Source organism: Eriocheir sinensis, chromosome 5, assembly GCF_024679095.1.
Source record: "Eriocheir sinensis breed Jianghai 21 chromosome 5, ASM2467909v1, whole genome shotgun sequence".
NCBI classification, from domain to species: domain Eukaryota; kingdom Metazoa; phylum Arthropoda; class Malacostraca; order Decapoda; family Varunidae; genus Eriocheir; species Eriocheir sinensis.
In genome coordinates, this window is record NC_066513.1 from 23,552,750 (window position 1) to 23,573,581 (window position 20,832).

At 44.4% G+C, this 20,832-nt stretch overlaps 1 protein-coding gene across 3 annotated transcripts in view; it reads left to right on the forward strand.

The window, feature by feature from the left end:
* Positions 1–7,948, forward strand: part of LOC126985452 (histone-lysine N-methyltransferase PRDM16-like) — a 124,907-nt gene extending 116,959 nt beyond the window's left edge. For 2 of the 3 annotated variants that reach the window (XM_050840351.1, XM_050840341.1), the window contains exons 3-6: positions 1,315–1,443; positions 3,738–3,828; positions 4,591–4,738; positions 5,123–7,948. In XM_050840351.1, the coding sequence (XP_050696308.1) occupies positions 1,315–1,443; positions 3,738–3,828; positions 4,591–4,738; positions 5,123–7,226 (2,472 nt within the window). In that variant the 3' untranslated portion in view covers positions 7,227–7,948. The remainder of the gene's footprint in view (positions 1–1,314; positions 1,444–3,737; positions 3,829–4,590; positions 4,739–5,122) is intronic. The other variant, XM_050840362.1, reaches the window with a different exon arrangement.
* The last annotated feature ends 12,884 nt before the right edge of the window (positions 7,949–20,832 follow it).

Sequence of the window (20,832 nt, forward strand, 5' to 3'; positions counted from 1 at the left end):
GATGATAATGCGAGCAGGTATTGTGTGTCCGCTGAGCCTCACGTCGGCGCCCACTGATCAGGCCCCAGTTTATGGCACCGAGACCCAATTATCAGCGTTACGAGTGTATGGAGGAGGAGTGACAGCTATATGATGAGGGGGGGCGGAATAGGGGGGGGGATGGAGAGGGGAGGGGGATAGGGAGGAACAAGGGTGAAGGAAAGGGGGGGAGGGGGTGATTTGGGGTATGCTTCGGGGTGAATGATCTTGCTGTGTGGTTTGATGGTATAGGGAAGGGGAGGAGAAGTGGAATGAGGAGGAGGACGAGGAAGAAGGCCAGGAGAAGTTATATGATGATGAGGAGGAGGAAGAAAGCAAGAAGTGAAATGAGGAGGAGGAGGAGGAGGAAGAAAGCAAGGAAAAATAAAAATAGAGGGATATTGGATTTATTTAACAAAGGAAACATTTCATCAACTTCATATAAGTCAGTAAGTTATTAATTCATCTATATATCTATCTATTTATATCTATCATCATATTAGTCACATTTATTGCTTCATCTCTATATCTATTTATATCTGTATTTATACTAGTCAGATATACACTACTCCATCTATACATTCTTTTTAATATTACTGAAAATGAGTGAATGAATATAAATGCATGTGGAAAGCGGGATATGAGTGTGTGTTCAACTGATTTCCCTTTTACAAATACGTATAAACAAGTCAATTTACATTTATTTTTCGCGTTTTCTGTTTATCTTCCCGCTGTCCATAAAACCGTTGACGTTATGTATGTTTGCTGTGGCTCAAGCGATACCGTTAATTCTGCATGCATGAAAAAATGTATGAAAATCAGTTAATTATTCACTGTTATTTTCATTTTAGCTTACCACCACACGTTTGCAGGAATGAGAGAGATTGCAAACGTATAGTAAAAGATAACGTGTTTGTATTTATGTTTATATTTGTGTGTGTGTGTGTGTGTGTGTGTGTGTGTGTGTGTGTGTGTGTGTGTGTGTGTGTGTGTGTGTGTGTGTGTGTTTGACAGTGAAAAAAAAAAACATGTATAACCAACCAAAAACCTAATCACTTCACATAACACGAAATAACACACAAAAAAAGTCCCCTAAAATACGCCAATTACAGATACCAGCGTTCATTCATTCTAATTTTAGCATAATCTCATCCTATTCATCCTCCGTAGGGGAAGGATTAGCAGCATAGGTATGCGTTGAGACGACAAAGGTGCATTTCATAGACTAGTAAGGTGTGCAGTAGTTTACAAAGGTGTGCGTCGTAGGCTACAAGGGTGTGTGTCGCTCTTCCGCAGGTGGTGTCCGCGAGGTCGGGGCTGCGCGGGTGGCTGGACGCCGGAGAGATGGGCAATTGGCTGAGGCACATTCGCGTTGCCTCGGCCCCCGTCTACGGCAACATGCGACACCTGATGCTCGCGGGGCAGGTGAGTTCAGAGCACGAGTAGGCGAACCAATAGTTACACAAATGCCTGTTCAAGTAAATGCATAAATGGTCTAGTAATTACATAAATAGTCCTGTAGTCACATAAATGCTTGGTCTCATAGTTACATAAAATGCTTGGTCTAGTAGTTACGTAAATGATCTAGTAGTTACATAAATGGTCTAGTAATTATAAAGATGATCTAGTAGTTACATAAATGGTCCAGTAGTTATATAAATGTTTGTTCTATTAGTTACATAAATGGTCAATAGTAGTAGTTCCGCAGATAGTCTAGCTCTATTAATTACATAAATGGTTTAATAGTTATGTAAATGGACTAATAGTTACATAAATGGTCTTGTAGTTACATAAATGGTCAAGTAGTTACATCAATGGTCTTGTAATTACATAAACGGTCAAGTAGTTATATAAATGGTCTAGTTGTTACATAAATGGTCAAGTAGTTACATAAATGGTCTAGTTACGTAAATGGTCAAGTAGTTACATAAATGGTCTAGTTACGTGAATGGCCTTGTAGTTACATAAATGGCCTACGAGTTACATAAATGGTCTAGTTACGTAAATGGTCTAGTTGTTACATAAATGCTCTAGTAGTTACATAAATGGTCTAGTAGTTATATAAATGGTCTAGTGGTTACACAAATGGTCTAGTGGCTTCATAAATGGTTTAGTAGAAGCATAAATGGTCTGGTAGTTACATAAATGGTCTAGTAGTAACATAAAAGGTCTAGTAGTTACTTAAATGGTCTAGTGATTACGTAAATGGTCTAGTAGTTATATAAATGGTCTTGTAGTTACATAAATGGTCTAGTGGTTACATAAATGGTCTTGTAGTTACGTAAATGGCCTAGTAGTTACACAGATGGTCTAGTAGTTACATAAGTGGTCTGCGAGTTACACAAATGCCTGATCTTTCCTGTTTTAATCTGTAGTTAGTTCATTAGGTCTTTTCAAGTTGACTCCTCGGGAATATAATCCAAGTAACTTCTCGTCTACAGTTAAGGAATATAATTGAGTTCTTGAGTACTTTCTAAACTTATTAACCGTAGAAATATGCATGCGCTGTTAATTAAGTAACAATTCAAGGAAACTATAATTATTCTGAAAGTGTAATTATTCTGGAAGTAGCTCGGGGCTCACGTCATTATTTTTACAAGTTAGTCGTTGAATCATAATCGCGTTTATATATTTTACGGTCTTTGCTTATAAAAGAATGGTCAGCGAATTTGAAGCATTTTATTAGTCCCAGTAAGCAAACAAATAAGAACGACAACAACACAACGCCAGCGAAACACACACACACACACACACACACACACACACACACACACGAGCCGCCGCAGGGAAAACACCAAAACACCGAACTTCTGAGCCGAGGAACACACCCCGAGGCAGCAACAAACAGCAACACAAGACAAAAACAAAACACAACTAACACAATAAAAACGAAGCACCAGCAACACACATATTTCTGTCCACACACAAACACGCACTACGCAACACAATCCTGACTGGTAAACGCAAAAAAAAAAGGAAAAAAGGAAAAAATCGCTACGAGAGAGAGAGAGAGAGAGAGAGAGAGAGAGAGAGAGAGAGAGAGAGAGAGAGAGAGAGAGAGAGAGAGAGAGAACCTAGCTTGTCTCATAGGTCTGTCTGTCTTTTTGTTTGTCTTTCCGTCTGTCTGTCTCTGTCTGCGTTGCCGTCTATTCCATTTTGTTGTTTGTTTTCTCTCTTCTCTTTGCCAAGTTTTTAATATTCTTTCCTCTCCTACGCCTTAAATCTTACGTGTTTTTCTCTTCTGCATATCTCTTACGTCGTATTCCTTTCTCTTCGTCAGATATTTTAAGGCCTTTAAACGCCTCCGTGGTCTAGTGGTTAGCGTGCCTAGGTTCGAATCCCGGCCCGGGCAGTCTGCTTTCATCCAACTGTTCATCCTTCCTTTCGGGCTGGTCGATACATGGGTACCTGGGGAAACCTGGGGAAGGTAGACTGTGGTAACCCGGAGGTCACGCTGGCCCTGTGTCCCGGGGTAATGGGCTCTTTACACCACAGGCTCAAGGGCCAATGCGACGGAGATGAGCACCGCGGCCAAGCGCATACAGCTATTCCGTCTGCCCCCAAATTTACCTTTTCTTTTTTCCCCTCGATCTTACTTCTCTTTTTTCTTATTTGTCTATTTTTATGTCCACTTATCCTTATTTGTAAGTCATTTATGTCATACGCTTTTTATTTCCTCGCCTCAGGTCACTCATGTCTCTTTTTCTTCCCTTCGTCAGATCTTTTACGAGACGCTGCGGGACGTGCCGCCGACGGAGGAGCTGCTGCTGGTGCGGAAGTCCATCATCGACCTCGACACTCCGTTTTTGGGTGAGTTGATGCCTTCCATGTTCTCTTATTTCATCCTTCTTCACATTTTTATCTTGCTTTTTCTTTCTTCCTTCACTTATCCCATACATTTTGGTTATTCATCTTCGCTTCATTCATACATCTTTATCATTCATTTTTACGTTTCTTCCTTATACTTTCTTTACTTTCTTCATTTCCTGCTGACATTTGCTCCTATTTTATGTCATCCTTTCTTCCATCCCTCTGTCCTTTTATATTCTATCCTTCTATCCTTCTATCTTTTATAATTCCTCTCATTCCTATTTTTAAACGTTTTTCGATCGCCTCCTCTGTACACTTCCTCTCTACACTTCTTCCCTGTACTCTTTGTCACACTTCCTCTCTACCCTCCTACCTTACGTTTTTCCCAATATACCTTTCCTACTTTTCTTTCCTCTCCCCTTTCAGTTCTTTCTATCCTACACTTCCTCTTTTATACTTCTTATTCATATTTATCTGTCAAGCTATTTTCGATCGCCTCCTCTTTATACTTTCTCAATACACTTCCTTCTTGACTCACTTCATTCTTTATACTTTCTTTATACTTTATACTTTTCCTTTTATACTTTCCTTCTTTACTCACTTTACTCTTTATACTTTCTCAATACACTTCCTTCTCGTAGTACTCGATTGTCATACTCTACTATCATTCCTTACGCTTTTTTCCTTTGCTTTCCAACACTTCTGCTTCCTATACATCCTCCTGAACTTACTCTGAACTCTCTCCTTCCTCCCTCCCTGCAGAGGACCCCGAGCGTGTGCGTGTGCGTGCGGGGTCGCCGGAGGAGCGATCTGAGCACACTGGTGAGGAGGAGGAGGATGATGACGACGAGGATGACATTGCCCGCCACCGGTGCCTCAATTGTGACAAAAACTTCGGCGATTATGACGAGTAAGTAGTTCTTTTGTCTTCTTTTTCTTCTTGTTTTTCCATTACTACTACTACTTCTACTACTACTACTACTACTACTACTACTACTACTACTACTACTACCACTACTACTACTACTACTATTACTATTTTCTCTTGTGTCCTGAGTAAGACTTGAAGCATCATATTCAACAACCTGGTGATAACATTCCTTTTGCTGTAGTGATTGACTCTACTCTGACACCTAATGCATGAGACGTTATTTGAGTCTCCTTACTTCTTGCCATATGTGAGTTACGAGTCCTACAGTTCCTTGCTTCCAATGACACGTGTTTGCGTCCCATCCACCCCCTCCTGCAGGACCGTCTCTCACCCAGACCCTTCCCGTCCTCCTCCCTCCCGCAGGTTGGACGATCACTTGGTCACGGCACACGGCTACGCGGCGGGACAGTACCGGTGCGACTACTGCCAGAGGGCCTTCGCCTGGCGTCCCAACCTCATCCAGCACAAGACCATCCACGGGGAGTTCAAGCGCTACCCGTGTGAGAACTGCCCGCGGGTGTTCACGGACGCCATGATGCTGCAGAAGCACATCCGTCACCAGCACGCCGGGGCACGCTCCCACGCCTGTCCTGAGTGCGGAAAGACCTTCGCCACCAGCTCGGGCCTGAAGCAACACACGCACATCCACTCCTCCGTGAAGCCCTTCCAGTGCGAGGTGTGCTTCAAGGCGTACACACAGTTCAGTAACCTGTGCCGCCACAAGCGCATGCACGCCGACTGCCGCCTGCAGATCAAGTGCACCAAGTGTGGCCAAGCCTTCTCCACCGTCACCTCGCTCGCCAAACACAAGAGGTTCTGCGACACGGCGCCCTCCCTGTCGCTGCCCCACGGCGCCGCGGGGCTGCAGGACAGCAAGATGGCCCACCACGGCCTGCACATGGGCAACCTGTCTGCCTCGCCGCCAAACCCCTTCATGATGTACCCGCGGCCCCCCCTGCCCCTCCTGCCCCCCTCCCTCATGTCCGGCTACCCGATGCTCCCCTCCATCCCCTCCCTCGTGGGAGGGCCTCAACATCCCCTCCTCACCTCTTCCCTCCTCCTGCCCTTCCACAACCACGGTGCCCGTGAACCTTCCTTCGCAGCACCCAAGGAGGAGAAGGACTCCAGCGAGGCCCTAGGAGGACCCATGTCTCCAAGACCTGACGCAGAGTCCCCAGGGAGGGAGGCGGAGCGCCTCACTCCGCTCCCCCGCTCCCCCTCCCGCTCCCCCAACCAGGCCTCGGTGTTCTCCATGAAGGAATCGCCGCGTAGGTCAGACTCAAAAGATTTGTCGGACGAGCAGCGGGACTCTCCAGACCTCCGGCGCCGCTCGCCAGAACCTGTCAAGAAGGAGGACGCGGAGGCCGTGAAGGGTCCGACGGAGAAAAAGGAGCAGCCGCTGGACCTGACCCTCCGGCGCAAGGAGGGGGAGAGGGACGAGCTCTTCCTCGGTAGGTTCGACATACTGTCCCACAACAGCGATGCCGTCGAGGAGAGACTCCGCTCCCCGGCGCCGCCCGAGATCATCAAGTCGGTGCCGGAGCCGCGGCCCCGCCCGGATCACCCGTTCCTTCGCATCAGCGAGCTGCTGAAGGACACCACCACCACCAACGTCACCCCCGCCCCCCCGCAGCCACCCACGTTACTGGACGCGCCCACCAAACTGCCGCTGGCATATCCGCGGCCCCTGCATCCCGCGGCGCTCCTTGATGTGTACCGCAACCTCGACCGCAGTTTAGACCGAAGTCCACTGCTGCCCGGGGGCGGCCTGACCGGCGGCCGCTACCCGCTGCTGCCGCCCTACTTCCCGCCTACCAGCATGGCGGGGCTCGGCCTCGGCCTGAACCGCTCGGCGGGGCTCGACATGCTGAAGGCACACATGTCCAACACGGCGCGGCCCTATGGGGACATCAGCCGTCCTTACGACCTGATGGCGTCACACATGCCCCGCGCCAAGGACCGCTACTCGTGCAAGTTCTGCGGCAAGGTGTTCCCTCGCTCGGCCAACCTGACGCGGCACCTGCGGACACACACGGGCGAGCAGCCGTACAAGTGCAAGTACTGCGAGCGGTCGTTCAGCATCTCGTCCAACCTGCAGCGGCACGTGCGCAACATCCACAACAAGGAGAAGCCCTTCAAGTGCCCGCTGTGTGACCGCTGCTTCGGCCAGCAGACCAACCTGGACCGGCACCTCAAGAAGCACGAGCTCGAGGGTCCCAACCCGCCGGACTCCCCCGAGGCGCCGGACTCCAGCAGTGCGGGCATCGACACGTCCACCAACTTCTTCAGCGACGAGATCCGATCCTTCGTGGATAAGGTAACTGACTCCACCACGGACGACATCCTCGGTGACGACGAGGCCATGGACGACGACGATGGCCTGAAGGACCCCGCTACCGTCACCACCTCCAGCGACACCACCAGCGCGGCGGCCGAAAGCACCATGAAGCGGGTGCGAGTCGAGTAGTGTTGCGGCGCGGCGGGCGTGGGGCGACGCGGCGTGACAGAGAACTTGTACATAGAGGCATGGGCAGCCCGCACGCCCTCACACGGGTTACTGGCGGCTGAGTGAGGGGCGCACGAGACGACACACCCAGGACGAGCCGCGGCCACGGCGTTGTATGGCGTGAGAGGGGAGAGGAAGAAAGAGAGATAGAGAGAAAGTGAGGGAGAGTGTTTGGTGCCACCTGGGCGGCTTCTACAGGTGTGGTGATGCTCCTGCAGGTGTGGGAAGCTAATGTAGGTGTGTGTTGATGCTGGTGCAGGTGTATGCGGCTGGGAAGTGTGTGTGACAGGTGTGTGTGCGTGTGTATCTGCGTGTGTGTAAGAAGCTGTGTGTGCGTGCTTGCTCGTGTGTGTGTCTATGTGTGTGTGTGTGTGTGTGTGTGTGTGTGTGTGTCCCCGGTGTGTACTTGGTGTTATAATATAAATAATGGAGACTGTTAGCGTAACTGGGTCACCTCCACAGATTTTATAGTTTTTTCCATGTTTGTCTCCCTTTTTTCTGCCTCTTGTGAGTCTTAATTACGTCAGTCAGTATCGCAGCATGCTAGGCGGCAGGCATTTGGTGTGAAGTTTTGTGCAATGGAGTAACCGTATTCATTTTTAACTTATGCCCCCTTGTAGTCTGGTAGCTGTAAATAATAACCCGTTGATAAATTATATTTTGTTAATAAAAACTGAACTGTTCCTCTTCGTGGTACTTTCTTCATGTCCTTTAGTGTCTCCTTTTTTTGTGGCTAAGGAGGCGGGTGAAGGCTGAGAAAAACAATAATAAAAAAGAAAGACTGAAACGCACTTTTCCTATATAGGGCAAAACAAGATGATTCCAAATGAGTGATCAATCTTAGCTAGAGAAGTCTTGATACTCACAACATGAAAAAAATGGTAATGAAAATAATAAAATACAGACGAGAAAAGAAAGCTGGAGTCTAACAATAGAAAGACGAAAGAGTGAAGATTCTGGTCAACTCTTGCACTGGTAAGTCGGAGGAAGATATAAACTAATATTTTTTTAACATGTTGCATTGATTTTGAGATTACAATATTCTCTCTGATAATACAAAGGATAGATAGACGGGTAAATAGATAAACAGACAGACAGAGAGATAGATAAATAGATAAATGGATACATACATAAATACATAGATAGACAGATGGATAGAGAAAGAGAAAGATAGAAAAAGGATGATAAGACCTACATTAGCAGAAGAAAGCAAATAAAAAAACACACAAAAGCTAACTTAAAACATACAAAAATCTGGTCTTTAAGAAGGAAAACAATACAGGTGAGCACACACGGCCAATAAAAAGATAAAAAAAAACATGCTACACAGGTGATATCAACGTTATTAGCACGGAGACGCAGAGATAACAAGCTGAAGAGACAAGTTTTACGATAAGAACCCCAGAAAGAGTTATGGCGTTATGTGTTATTTCTAATCTCTGTTGTTTATCTCGGAATGATTGTCACACACACACACACTCTTAGCGGGGGGCGAAGGAAGGAAGGAAGGAAAGAAGGAAGAGAGAGAAAAAGGCGTGTTGGAATCGTAGGAAAAGGAGAAAGAACAAAGAGGAAGGAATGAAGAGAAAAAAGAAAGGTTGGAATAAGAAAGAAAAGGAGAAAGAACAAAACAGAGGAAGAAATTAAGAAAAGGAAGAAGAGATGCTGGAGTAGGTAGGAAAAGGAGAAAGAACAAAATAGAGGAAGGAAGGAATAGAGGGAAGAAATGTTGGAATTAGGAGGAAAAGGATAAACAACATAGAATAAGGAAGAATGAAGAGATGGAAGAAGAAATGTTGAAATAAGGGAGAAAAGGAAAAAGAACAAAAAGGAATGAATGAATGAAGGAAATAAAAAGAAAGGGAGTGATGAAAGAAAGGAGTGAGACAGACAGAAAGGCAAAAGAAAAGGGAAGGAAGAAAGGAATAAGAGATAAAATAAAATAAAACAACTGGATCAAAGAAAGAAAAAAAACGAATGAAAAGGAGAAATGAAGAGGAAAGAATTAAGAGCAAGCAATGAAGGTAAGAAGGTATAGTGGAGGAAATGGATAAACAAATGAATAAATAAATAAATGTAATAAATGACAGTGGGAAGATATGAAGTAAAAATATAGACATGGAGAGAAAGAATGAAAAAAATGCAGAAAATACTAAATAGAATGAAAGAACAAGTCGAACAACCAAGAAAAGAAAGAGGCTCAGAAAGAAAAGGGAGAAGAGAAGGAATGAAGGGAGGACGAAAGGAGGAAATGGAGAAAAATACAAAAAAATTATGAAAGAACAAATCCAACTTATGAGGAAGGAAGAAAAGGGAGAAGAGGAAGAAGAAAAGAAATGAAGGGATAAAGGATGAAGGAAATGAAAAAAAAATACGAAAATAAGATAGGAGAAGGAATGAAGGAAGGAAAAATGAAGGATATGCAGAGAAATATATATAAAAAATGAAAAAACAAATCTACCAACCAAAGAAGGAGGAGGCTAAGAAAGAAAAGGGAGAAGAGAAGAAATAAAGGGAGGAAGAATGAAGGAAATACAGAAAAAAGCAAAAAAGTAAGAAAAAGAACAAATCCAACAAATGAGGAAGGGAGAAACTAAGGAAGAAAAGGGAGAATAGAAGAAATGAAAAGAGGACGAAAAGAGGAAATGCAGAAAAATACAATAACGATGAAATAACAAAGCCAAAAGCCGAGAAAGGAAAGAAAAGGAGAGATAAAGGAGGAAGAATGAAGGAAAGGGACGAGAGAAGAAAGGGGAGAAAGAAAGACTACCTCATTCAGCAGGTAAGACCCACGTACAGGTAAGGAGGGATCAAGATACGCAATTATGGGAATCATCCACTTTTATCACCTGTTTCCAAAATCCCGACTTAGGATGATAATATAAATACCCAATTAAAACACATTCCAATCTTTTCAGTACACACACACACACACACACACACACACACACACACACATACACACACGAGGCACGCAAAGCAACATGTGTGAGGCCAAAATCTCTCTCATCCTTATCAGTACGAGGATTTGTATCTGATTGGAGGACACAAAAAGGAGGACAAGAAGGAGGAGGAGGAAGAGGAGGAGGAGGAGGAGGAGAAACCGGGTGAAATGTGACTGAGGGCCATATTTTTAAACCTTTCAAGGCCCCAGAACACAACTTTGACTACGCTTTCACGGGTGGTTTGGGCATTTCCAGGGGTAGTTCTTTGACCCTGGTGGTAGTGTGACAAAGCTTCTGTAACATGAACGTGGAAATAACACTAATCACAACGCTATCAATATCCTTTTCGGTCATTGAAATTAGCTGGTGTGAGCGGCGGGAACGTCTGAAAATATCGGTCTGAGCTTCGGCGGGTGACAAGGAAGAGAAAAAAGCGGAGGAGGAAGAGGAGGAGGGGGTAGGAGAGAGGGTGAGAGAGGAGGTTGACTGATAATTGAACCAAAGAAAAAAAATACGATAAGGGAGTATGGAAGACATGAGGGAGGCACAAGCGTGGTAAGAGAAAGATAAGAACATAAGAACATAAGAGCGTAGGGAGTTTGCAAGAGGCCGGTTAGTCTATGCTCTATACAAGGCAGCTCCCTACCTAACCTCACTATCCATGAATTTATCCAACCTCTTCTTGAATGTATCTATAGTATTGGCACCCACGACATGACTGCTAAACCTGTTCCACTCATCCACCTCTCTACTGGTAAACCATTTTTTGTTTGTCTTTGTTGAATCTAAATCTATCTAGCTTAAAACCGTTGCTACGTGTCCTGCCTGGCTCTTTTACAACCCAAACTTTATTAACATTTCCCTAATTAAAGCTCTTCATCCAATTATAAACCTTGATCAAGTCTCCTCGTAACCTTCGCCTTTCTAGAGAGTGTAGATTTAAATATTTCAGTCTATCCTCATAAGGCAAGTTTCTCACCCCTTGAATAATTTTTGTCATCCTCCTGTGTGTGTGTGTGTGTGTGTGTGTGTGTGTGTGTGTGTGTGTGTGTGTGTGTGTGTGTGTGTGTGTGTGTCAGTATCGGATTACAGGCTTTGCTTCTCGCTCTTATCTTGCTATCAGAGGCGTGTTATGTGCCTAACCTCGTGTCCCTGGCGGCGCGTCTCTGTCCTCCTCCTCCTCCTCCTCCTCCTCCTCCTCCTCTTCCTCTTCCTCTACCTTCTTATGTGCTCTTTATTCCGTCTCCTCCAAGTGATATTTCTTGTCCTTCTCCTCCTATATGTGCTTCCTCTCTTTCTTCATCTCCTCGGTACATGGTTCTTTTTTTTATTATGTCTTATCTTGTTTTCTTTTCATTTTCTTGTTATTTCTTTTCAACTTGCTACTAGTTTTTTTTTTACTCCTCTTATCCCTGCTATCAGTGCTTTTTTTCTTTCTTTTTTATCTTTCTTTGCCTCATTGTCCCTCTCAATATCACTCCTTTGGTCTTCATCTTTCCTCTTATGGTTCTTCCTCGAAATAAAACCGTTAGGATAAAGTGAGGATCTGATTAGCTTTTTACTATATTTATTTTCTTTCTTTACAATCCCACTACGGTAACTTTTCATCTTTCCTCAACACCGCAACTGATGTGACGCACTTTGTAATTCTTGTTCTGCCTGTTCCAAGTGTTCAACTATTCCAGATGTTATAAAACTATCATACTTGACTAACAGGAGTCATACCAGAACGCAGCGTCATACCAGAACGCAGCGTCATACCAGAACGCAGCGTCATACCAGCTTGCACCCAGTTCGTGTCTTCCTCCCCTGCCGCCTCCAGCATGTTTCTTCTTCAGCTAACAAGATAAGCCTCGGCGGGAATGTGAACAGTGGATTCTTTTTGTGCGTCAAGTAAGTTTTTTTGCCCTTAGGTGGCAATGGTGTTACGCGTGACGTCACGAAACCACCGTAAAAAATACAAACCGCTTCGAGACGGCTGTACATGGCAAGCAGCACCAACTGTCTCACTTATCTGTATGTTTTTCATTTCATTTTTTTTGCTTTGGGGTTCTCATTTTTCACTCCGTCCCGCTGTCTGCTTCCAAAAGTTTCATCTGGCTCTCCCTTCGAAAAGGTTGCCCGGCCCTGCTATAAATGGTAAGAGATAATGAAAATTGATAAGATAAAAGCTAAAAGTAGATGCCAAATAAAAGACAAATAAAAATCAAGAAATAACAATGGCTGGGACACATGAGCAGGAGAGAATAGCAGACGGACAAAGGGTGACAGCCGGGGAAATGTCTGACGTGAGGAGGCCGAGGCTGATATTTTTTATTCCTTGCTAAAGTGTGTTATTTCCCGTCTGTAAGGCTCCTTGTTTGTTTATTTTAGTTTTGGTTTAGCAATAGCATTTCCCTCCTAAGCCTGCTCAGAGCATTTCTTCGTCTGATTACAAAGAAAATGACAAACCATTCTGTTGTAACATTTGGTTTAATTTCAAGATTTTTTTCGTGAACTTGCATTGAAGTGAATGTGTCCTCCGTCTGTGTGCTTTCAAATTATTGTGAACATTTTTCCTTCTCGTGACGCATCACACGTTGTACTTAATCACTTCTCTACAGTGTTCAAAAATTCTCCTTTGAAAACAAAACATATGCTTCAATGAATGTTTACATACACAATACCAAGCATTCTATTATTCTGCTGGTCAAGAGATATTTGCTACTCTGTCCACGACGACGACCAACAGAGAGCAACGAGAGTCCGCGGCTGATATCCTCTAGCCTGACCTTGACGTCCCATTACAAATCCTTTTCACTCAGGGCACGAGACGCCTCTCTACCGAGCTCTCCTTTGCCTTAAATATATAACTACACAGAAAACCATGACTTTACACAGGTTTTCTGATTTGTCGGGAATAGATGAGAAAAATTGCTTGTGACTCGACACTGCAAATCCTCCGCACTGCATGCCCGAGGCGCTTCACTCCCCGAGATCTCCTGCGCCTCAAAAGAAAGTTGTGATATAAATACCTAAAAAACTAAGATTGCTTATAAACACTGAAGATAATATGCACGTGAACTGACGCCACAAATCAACTCTTTTCATGGGCCTTAGGAGCTTCTTACAGGGCTCTCCTTTGGCGCCACAAAAATATGAAATGCAGAAAAATCATCACTGCTTAAAACTTTTTCTGCCTTGGTGAGGAGAGATAATTAAAAAAATACAGACGTTGCTTGCGACACGAACGCTTCCGCAAACGTGTCATTACCGCCGCCTAATGCTAACCGTGACCTTAATACCCCAGCCCTTCAGTGCACGGCCACGCCTCTCGCAAGACGCCGAGGCATCAGAAAGTTCATCTGGTTTTAGTGGGAAGACTTTTTTCCCGTGTTACTGAGAGTCTTCGAGAACGTCCATGCGAGGAACAACACGTAAGAAAATAAAAAGAGGAAAAGAAAGACCAACAGTACTCACTCCTCTGTACTCTCGCCTTCCTTTGACTCAAACTCTCGAGAGACACCTCACAGACCAAAACGGATTACTCCTCTGACTATTTCTTCTTGTTGATCCATGTTCTTTGTATAGAGGCGGCTGGTTAACGTTATTTCTATCTTTCATTCCCTTGGCCTGCATCCTAGCTGTTAAAAAAAAAAAACTAAATTCGACTGAGACTAATACTGTACTAAACCACAAACCACATCAGGAGCAGGATTTATGATGATGATGATGAGGAGGATGATGAGGATGATGATGATGATGAGGAGGAGGAGGAGGAAGAGAAGGAGGAGGAGGAAGACGCAAGAAGGATCGAGAGAGAAGGATCGAGAGGGGAGGATTGTGAGAGGAGGATTGAGAGAGGAGGATTGAATTATAAGAGAACGAAAGGATGAGGCAAAGGGGAAGGATGGAGAGAGGAGTACGTAAGGAGGAGGAGGAGGAGGATCGAGGAGGAGGAGAAGGAGGAGGATCGAGACAGGATGATGAGAAGATGATCCCACAGAACGCGCGCGCCTCACGTCTCCAAAAGATAGAGATGAAAAAACGGCGTGGCGGCGCGGCGAAGGTGAAGACTAAAGGCGTGTGAGTGCGGCGTAAAAATGAACCTCGCACGCGCTAAAGGTTCTTGAAGTGATGCTCAAAATTAATATCGTGACTGAAAATGTTGCTTCTCGTCTCTTCTCGCTTTGTTTATTTTTTTCACGTTATATTCTCTTTTTAAATTTTGTTACGTCGATATTTTTTTTTTCTTTTTAGTTTTATGTCGACATGATTTATTTTTGTTTTTCTTTTTTACTTTTTTTATTTTTTTTGTCTATATCATTGCCTCTTTTAATCGTCTTCTTTTTCTTCTTTAATATTTACTTTTTTACTTTAATGTTATTCCTCTTCTTTCTTTTAACATTTTTCAATTCTTCTTCATTTTTCTCCATTATCCCTCTTCTTTTTATAATGTTTTCTTTTCATTCTACTAAATCCCCACATTCCTGCTTTTCCTTTAATTTTCCTTTTTCTCGTCCTTTCTTCTGTCGTTTCCTTTATTTCCTTATTACAACTCTCAACATCAACATGCCCATCACCATCGCTGCCTTCAACACCTAACACCACCATCACCACCACAAGCCCTTACCATCACTACCCTCACCACCATCACCACCACAAGCCCTCACCATCACTACCCTTACCATCACTACCCTCACCACCCTCACCACCATCATCGTAACACCATCGCCACCGAGCATCAATACAAGCCATTTTTCTATCACAAGCTACAACAACAAGACATTCATCACCCCACCTCGCCATAACATTACCTCGCATACCACAGCCGGCGACCTCTGGAGTTATTAATCATCACCATTACAATATAAGCGACCACTTCGACCGTTCCTACTATCGCCACTACCAGTCTATCACCACATCAACCACTGTAATCTATCTACTACCACTACCTCTACCACTGCAATCTATCTACGACCACCACTACCTCTACAATCTACCACTATTACCTCTACAGTCTACCACCACTACCCTTCCATTCCCCACTCCACCCCACACCTGTAAGACACAACAATGAGTCATTTACCTGAGGAAGCGAAGCCAGGTGAGTCATAGCGTACCTTCCATTCTTTTACCCTTTCCTCCCATGCATATCCTATTCCTTATATAACTCTCTCTCTCTCTCTCTCTCTCTCTCTCTCTCTCTCTCTCTCTCTCTCTCTCTCTCTCTCTCTCTCTCTCTCTCTCTCTCTCTCTCTCTCTCACTAGGACGAATAGAAGTGCAAAAAGGGTCAAGATAAAGGGTTAAACAAGGAAAAGAAGACAACAGGAAATAGCAGAAGATGGGGAGAGTAAGAAAAACTAGAGACAAAGAAAAGAAAATTAAAGACAGGAAGGAGACAACAGAAGAACAGAAGGGCAAGATATGGAGAGTAAGATAAAGAAGACAGACAGGAGGAAGGAGAACAGCAAGGAGGAGGACAGCGGAGAGATAAAAGACGGAGACATACAGGGGAATATATTTCTACTAGCCAAAAAAGAAAAAAAATAGTCCTTTGTGTGTAGAAGGATCAACAGGAGAACAGAAGAGCGACAGGAAAAGTTCAGTGGGAATTAGGAAGATACCCTTTGATATAGCCCCGGGGCGTTATGGTTCACCTGTGTACCGCTCAGGTGTGTGTGTGCCCAGCAGGACCCTTTACCTGGCGGCAGCGGAACGAATAGCAGTGTTGGGCCGCCTCCTACCGCCCCCTGCTGCTCCCCGTAACACCCACAGCCACCCACTCCCCCACTCCCCAGGGCCGTCCCCATATACCGCCCCATAACATTAGCACCATAGAGCCTGCCGCTGTGTCCGTTGTGTCACTTCCTGCCGCTCATAACACGAAGGAGACCAAGCGAGGGACAGAAATATAAGTGTATGGGACAATCTCGCCATAGTCTCAGTCTCCCTCTAAAGTCCTCATTCTCAGACACTTTCGGCTTTTCCAACAAATATTTCAAAGGCCACAAAGGAGATTAGTAAGGTTCTGATGACTGTCGGAGGCCTTGTCAAACTATCACTAGGTTCATAAAAGTGCGTACGGAAATACCCAGAGCCTCAAGAAAAACGTTATCTAATGTGAGTGTGTGAGTTCCGAAATGTTGAAAATAGGGCCAAAGACAAAGGAAGATGATAAAAAGAAAAGGAATGAACGAATATGTTACTTGCAGTGTTCTTGGTTGTCTTTATAATCGGTTGCTCTCTTCGTCTTCTTTTGTCTTTATCATCTCTCGCATTCCCCATATCTCACTTTTCCAACTTCCTTCCTCTGATCTAAAACATAAACCGTTACTACTTAAGTTCCCTCTAAACAGATATAGGTAGCTGAGACCGGGATATAGGCGTCGTAGTGAGTCGTGACCTCTGTCCAAGGAATCATTGCATTATCTTACCACATCTAAAGTATGATTCTCCAGATTCCGGGTAGCGCCGTGATTAACTATACACAGTGCGCCGACTCTTCAAAAAGGGTCACTCAATACGGAAAACCAGAGGACGGGAGGCACACAGCTAATAAGTCTTTCTGCACGCCAAACGTCTTCACAGGATAACGCTTGAAATACTAACACTGGGTGCGGTAGAGAACAATATTGATAAAGGACACTGGTTTAAAAGCTAGTTAGTTATCAGCACTGTCCAGCGTCTTCAGATGATAACGCTTAAAACACAAAACATGGGTCGCGGCAGAGAACATTATCAAAGGGAAACTGATTTAAAAGTCACCGTAAAGGCCGTGAAATATATCATAGAGCTGTGACAACCTAACCCCCTCCCACTCCCCCCCTCCCCCCTCGAGTACCGCTGGACGGGGTAATACTAAACTTTATTTCTATGGCGTGAGGAAAATTTGATAAAGTGGCGCCGCGTACGTGTAATGGGAGGATGTGTGTGAATGGGTGCTTATCCGCCTGTTTGGGTCATTGTTCACCGCCTGGCCATTTCCTCTCTCTCTCTCTTCTCTCTTCTCTCTCTCTCTCTCTCTCTCTCTCTCTCTCTCTCTCTCTCTCTCTCTCTCTCTCTCTCTCTCTCTCTCTCTCTCTCTCTCTCTCTGACTAATTCCTTTTTTTTTTTTTTTATGCTTTCAAAATTTAAAACCAATACTTCGCTTCACTTCCTTACCCTACAATCCTGTTTTCTTTTTCTCCTCCTTCACTTCCTCCTTCTCCTCCTCTTTTTCTCCTCCTTCACTTCTTCCTCCTCCTCCTCTTTGCACTTCCCTTTCAACTTTATCACATCCTATTCTATTATCTTTTCGTCCTTTCCTTTTTTATATTTTTTTATGCAGTTCTCCCGTTTCTTATTCTTTCAATTCCCTCTCCCTCCCCACCGCCCCTACCACCTCCACCGCCACCTGAGGACTTCCTGCCCCCCCGTGGCCTACCTCAGGGGGCCTCTAGTTCTCTGGGCTCCAGGGTCACGGGGGCACTGAGACCGTACAGGTGGAGGCGGGCCATACGTCACGCAGCAAGGTCCCCCCTCCCCCCCCCCCCTTTCTCTCTCTCTTTCTCTCTCTCCCTCTCTCTGTTTAGGTGTGGCCGGAAGCTGCAGGTGTAGGGTGATTCAAGTAAGAGTATGTAATTTTTTTATATATATTTATCTACTCTTTTATATATTTTGCATTTATGTAATTTGTCGTAATTCGGCAGTGTATATATATATTTTTCTGTTGGTGTCTTTGTATCCCTTTCATTTGCTAATTTCCAACACAATCAAGTCCAGGTATACGTAGTGCAGAGTAAAGCAAGGTAAGGAAAAAGTTAGGTAAGGTAGAACATATACAGTTAGGGAAGATAAACACACAGCCAAGCAAGGTAAACCAAAAGAAAAAAAAAAAAGATATTGAGAAAGCAGTTAGGTACGGTCAAGACAAGTTAAGAAGGTAAAATGTAAAAGTTAAGGAAAGGTAAATCAGGAAAAAAAAATACTTGAGACGGTATAGCAAAAAATATATATAGCAGGAAGGTAAAAAAAAACAGTAAGGGAAGCCAAAGAAAAAAAAAGTTAAGGTAAAACAAAACAGTTAAAGAAGACTGAAAAAAATATAGCAGTTAAGGGAAGTAAAAAAAAACAGTTGAGGAAGGTAAGCAAAAAAAAAAAAAGCATGGTAAAAGAAAAAGAGATACCAAGTTAAAGAAAAAAACAGGGAAGGTAAGCTAGGGGAAAAAAAATAACCACACACGTACAACAGGAAGCGCCGGTGAGGGTGTGAGGCGTGAAGATGGTAAGCACAGGTGGTCTGGAGGCGGCAAACAGGTGGTAAACAGGTGACATGACGGATCGCCAGGTGCTCATTGAAGTGATAATGAAGTGTAGCGGGAAGACTCCGGGAGGTGACGGACTGATTAAAGGTAAGACTGATCGCTGGCTGACTACCTGGGAGCCTAATTGGATGACTCAGGTGTGTGGGCGGTGGTTGCGATGAGTCCAGGTGTGACTAATTAGGCTAATTTGTTAGTGGTAGATCAGGTGAGAAGGTGAAGTGATTTTGAGGTGATGGAATTATTTTTTGTAATGAAGGAAACGGAAAGACGAGGTTAACTGTAAGATAATGGAAAGTGGTAATTGGGGAGAAAGTAAGAGAAGAAAAAATACAGGAAAATATGCGTTCAAAAGAAAATGAGGCGACTTTTTAAAGGTTAGACAAGGCAAGGAAGCAAAGTATACATAAAGGAGTGGACAGGGGATGGATAGTAAGGTTACGTTCACAGGAGCTGCATTGATAGTAAGGTTAGGTGGGGTTAGGTTTCCAGGAGTTTAAGTTGATGTAAAGAGGTGAAGAGAGGAGAGGGTAAAGAGCTGAAGGGAGGAAATAAAGGCAGATACAAGAAAAGGGGAGAGAAACATGATGGGAGAAACAACTATAGAAGAGGAGAACATAAGAAAGGGGGAGACAACAACATGAGGAATAAAAGAGAAGGGAAGGAAGAGAAGGAGAGGGAACACAAGAAAAAGGGAGACAACATAAGGAATAAAGGAGAAAGGAAGAAGAGGGAAATAGAGGAAACAAAAAGGAAGGAAGACAACAAGATGAGAAGTAAATGGGAAGTGGAGGAAAGAGAAGAAGAGGAAACATAACAGAGAGAAGACAAGAGGAGTAGTAAAGAGGAATGGGAGAGAAGAGAAGGAGAGGGAATAGGGCGGGAGACAAGAAGGAGAGACAAAAACACTAACAATGCAGGTGAACGGAGGGATTTTGGAGGGGAGGGAAGGGAAGCGAAGGGAAGGGAAGAGAAGGGAAGGGAAGGGAAGGGAAGGGAAGGGAAGGGAAGAGAAAGAAAGGGAAGGAAAGGGAAGGGAAGGGAAGGGAAGGGGAGGAAACACAAGAATGAAGACAACAAGGAGGGGAGTGAATGGGAGGGGAGGGGATGGAAGGGGACACTAACCTAGCATCACTGTGACCCAACCCCACCCCTACCCTTATCCCTCCCCCCCCCATCCCCCCACCCGTGCCCTCGTCAGCGGCGCGGCGGGTCAACAACTCTCAGGAAGGATGCCGCGTTAGACATGCTCGGTTACTGGCATATATTAGGAAGGGCGTGCCCCTCCTGACCGCCTCCTCCTCCTTCTTCCTCCCCTCCTCTTTCTCTCCGCTTCCTCTTCTTCTCCCTCCTCCTCCTCCTCATCTTTCTCTCCGCTTCCTCTTCCAGTTCTCTTCCTCCACTTGTTTTTTTTTTTTTTTGCTTCTTTCTCACCTTTTTGTTCAGCCTTTCTTCTTCCTTTCTCCTCCCTGCTCGTCCTCCTCCTCCTCCTCCTCATTCTACTCCTCCTCTTCCTCCTCTTCTTTCTCTCCTCTTTGTCTTCCAGTTCTCTTTCCACACTTATTTTTCTTGTCGCTCCTATCTTACTCCTCCCTCATTCCTCTTTTTCTTTTCTTTTTCCCCTCATTACCCGTCCTCCTCCTCCTCCTCCTCCTCCTCCTCCACCTCGCTTTTTCATCATCTCTGGTTTCATTTTCCAGTTCTCTTTCTATACATACTTTTCCATTTCACGTCTCCCTTTTTCCTTCTCCTCTTCCTTATCATTTCTCTTTTTCTTCCTTCTAACCACCATCCGATTCTTCCTATTCTCCTATTTCCTCTTCGTCTTCTACTTATTCCTTTTTCTTTATCCTTCTCTTCTCTCCTATCTCTCGACCGTTTACCTTTCTCCTTTCCTTTTATTTCTTTTCTCTCTTTTTTCTTATTTTTCTCTTCTGCAAGTTTCGCCACCTCACTCTTGCCCTTTCTTTCTCTCCTCTTTACTTTTCCTCCCACACTTTTCCTCCTCTTTTTTTCCTTCTTTTTTGTTGTCATTCATTCCATTCTTTCTTCCTGACGCTGCAATGGTAGTGGAATGCTGAGGTGGAGGAAAAAAGTGTATGTGTGTGTGTGTGTGTGTGTGTGCGTGTGAGAGAGAGAGAGAGAGAGAGAGAGAGAGAGAGAGAGAGAGAGAGAGAGAGAGAGAGAACGCGAAAACGAAAAATAAACATGTCCATAAGAAAGAAAAAGATGTATAAGAAAACGAAGAAGAAAAAAAAGTGGATGGACGAGATAAAGATAAAGACAAAAAAGAGGAAGCATTGAGGAGGAGAATGAGGAAGAAGAAAACAAGAGGAGGA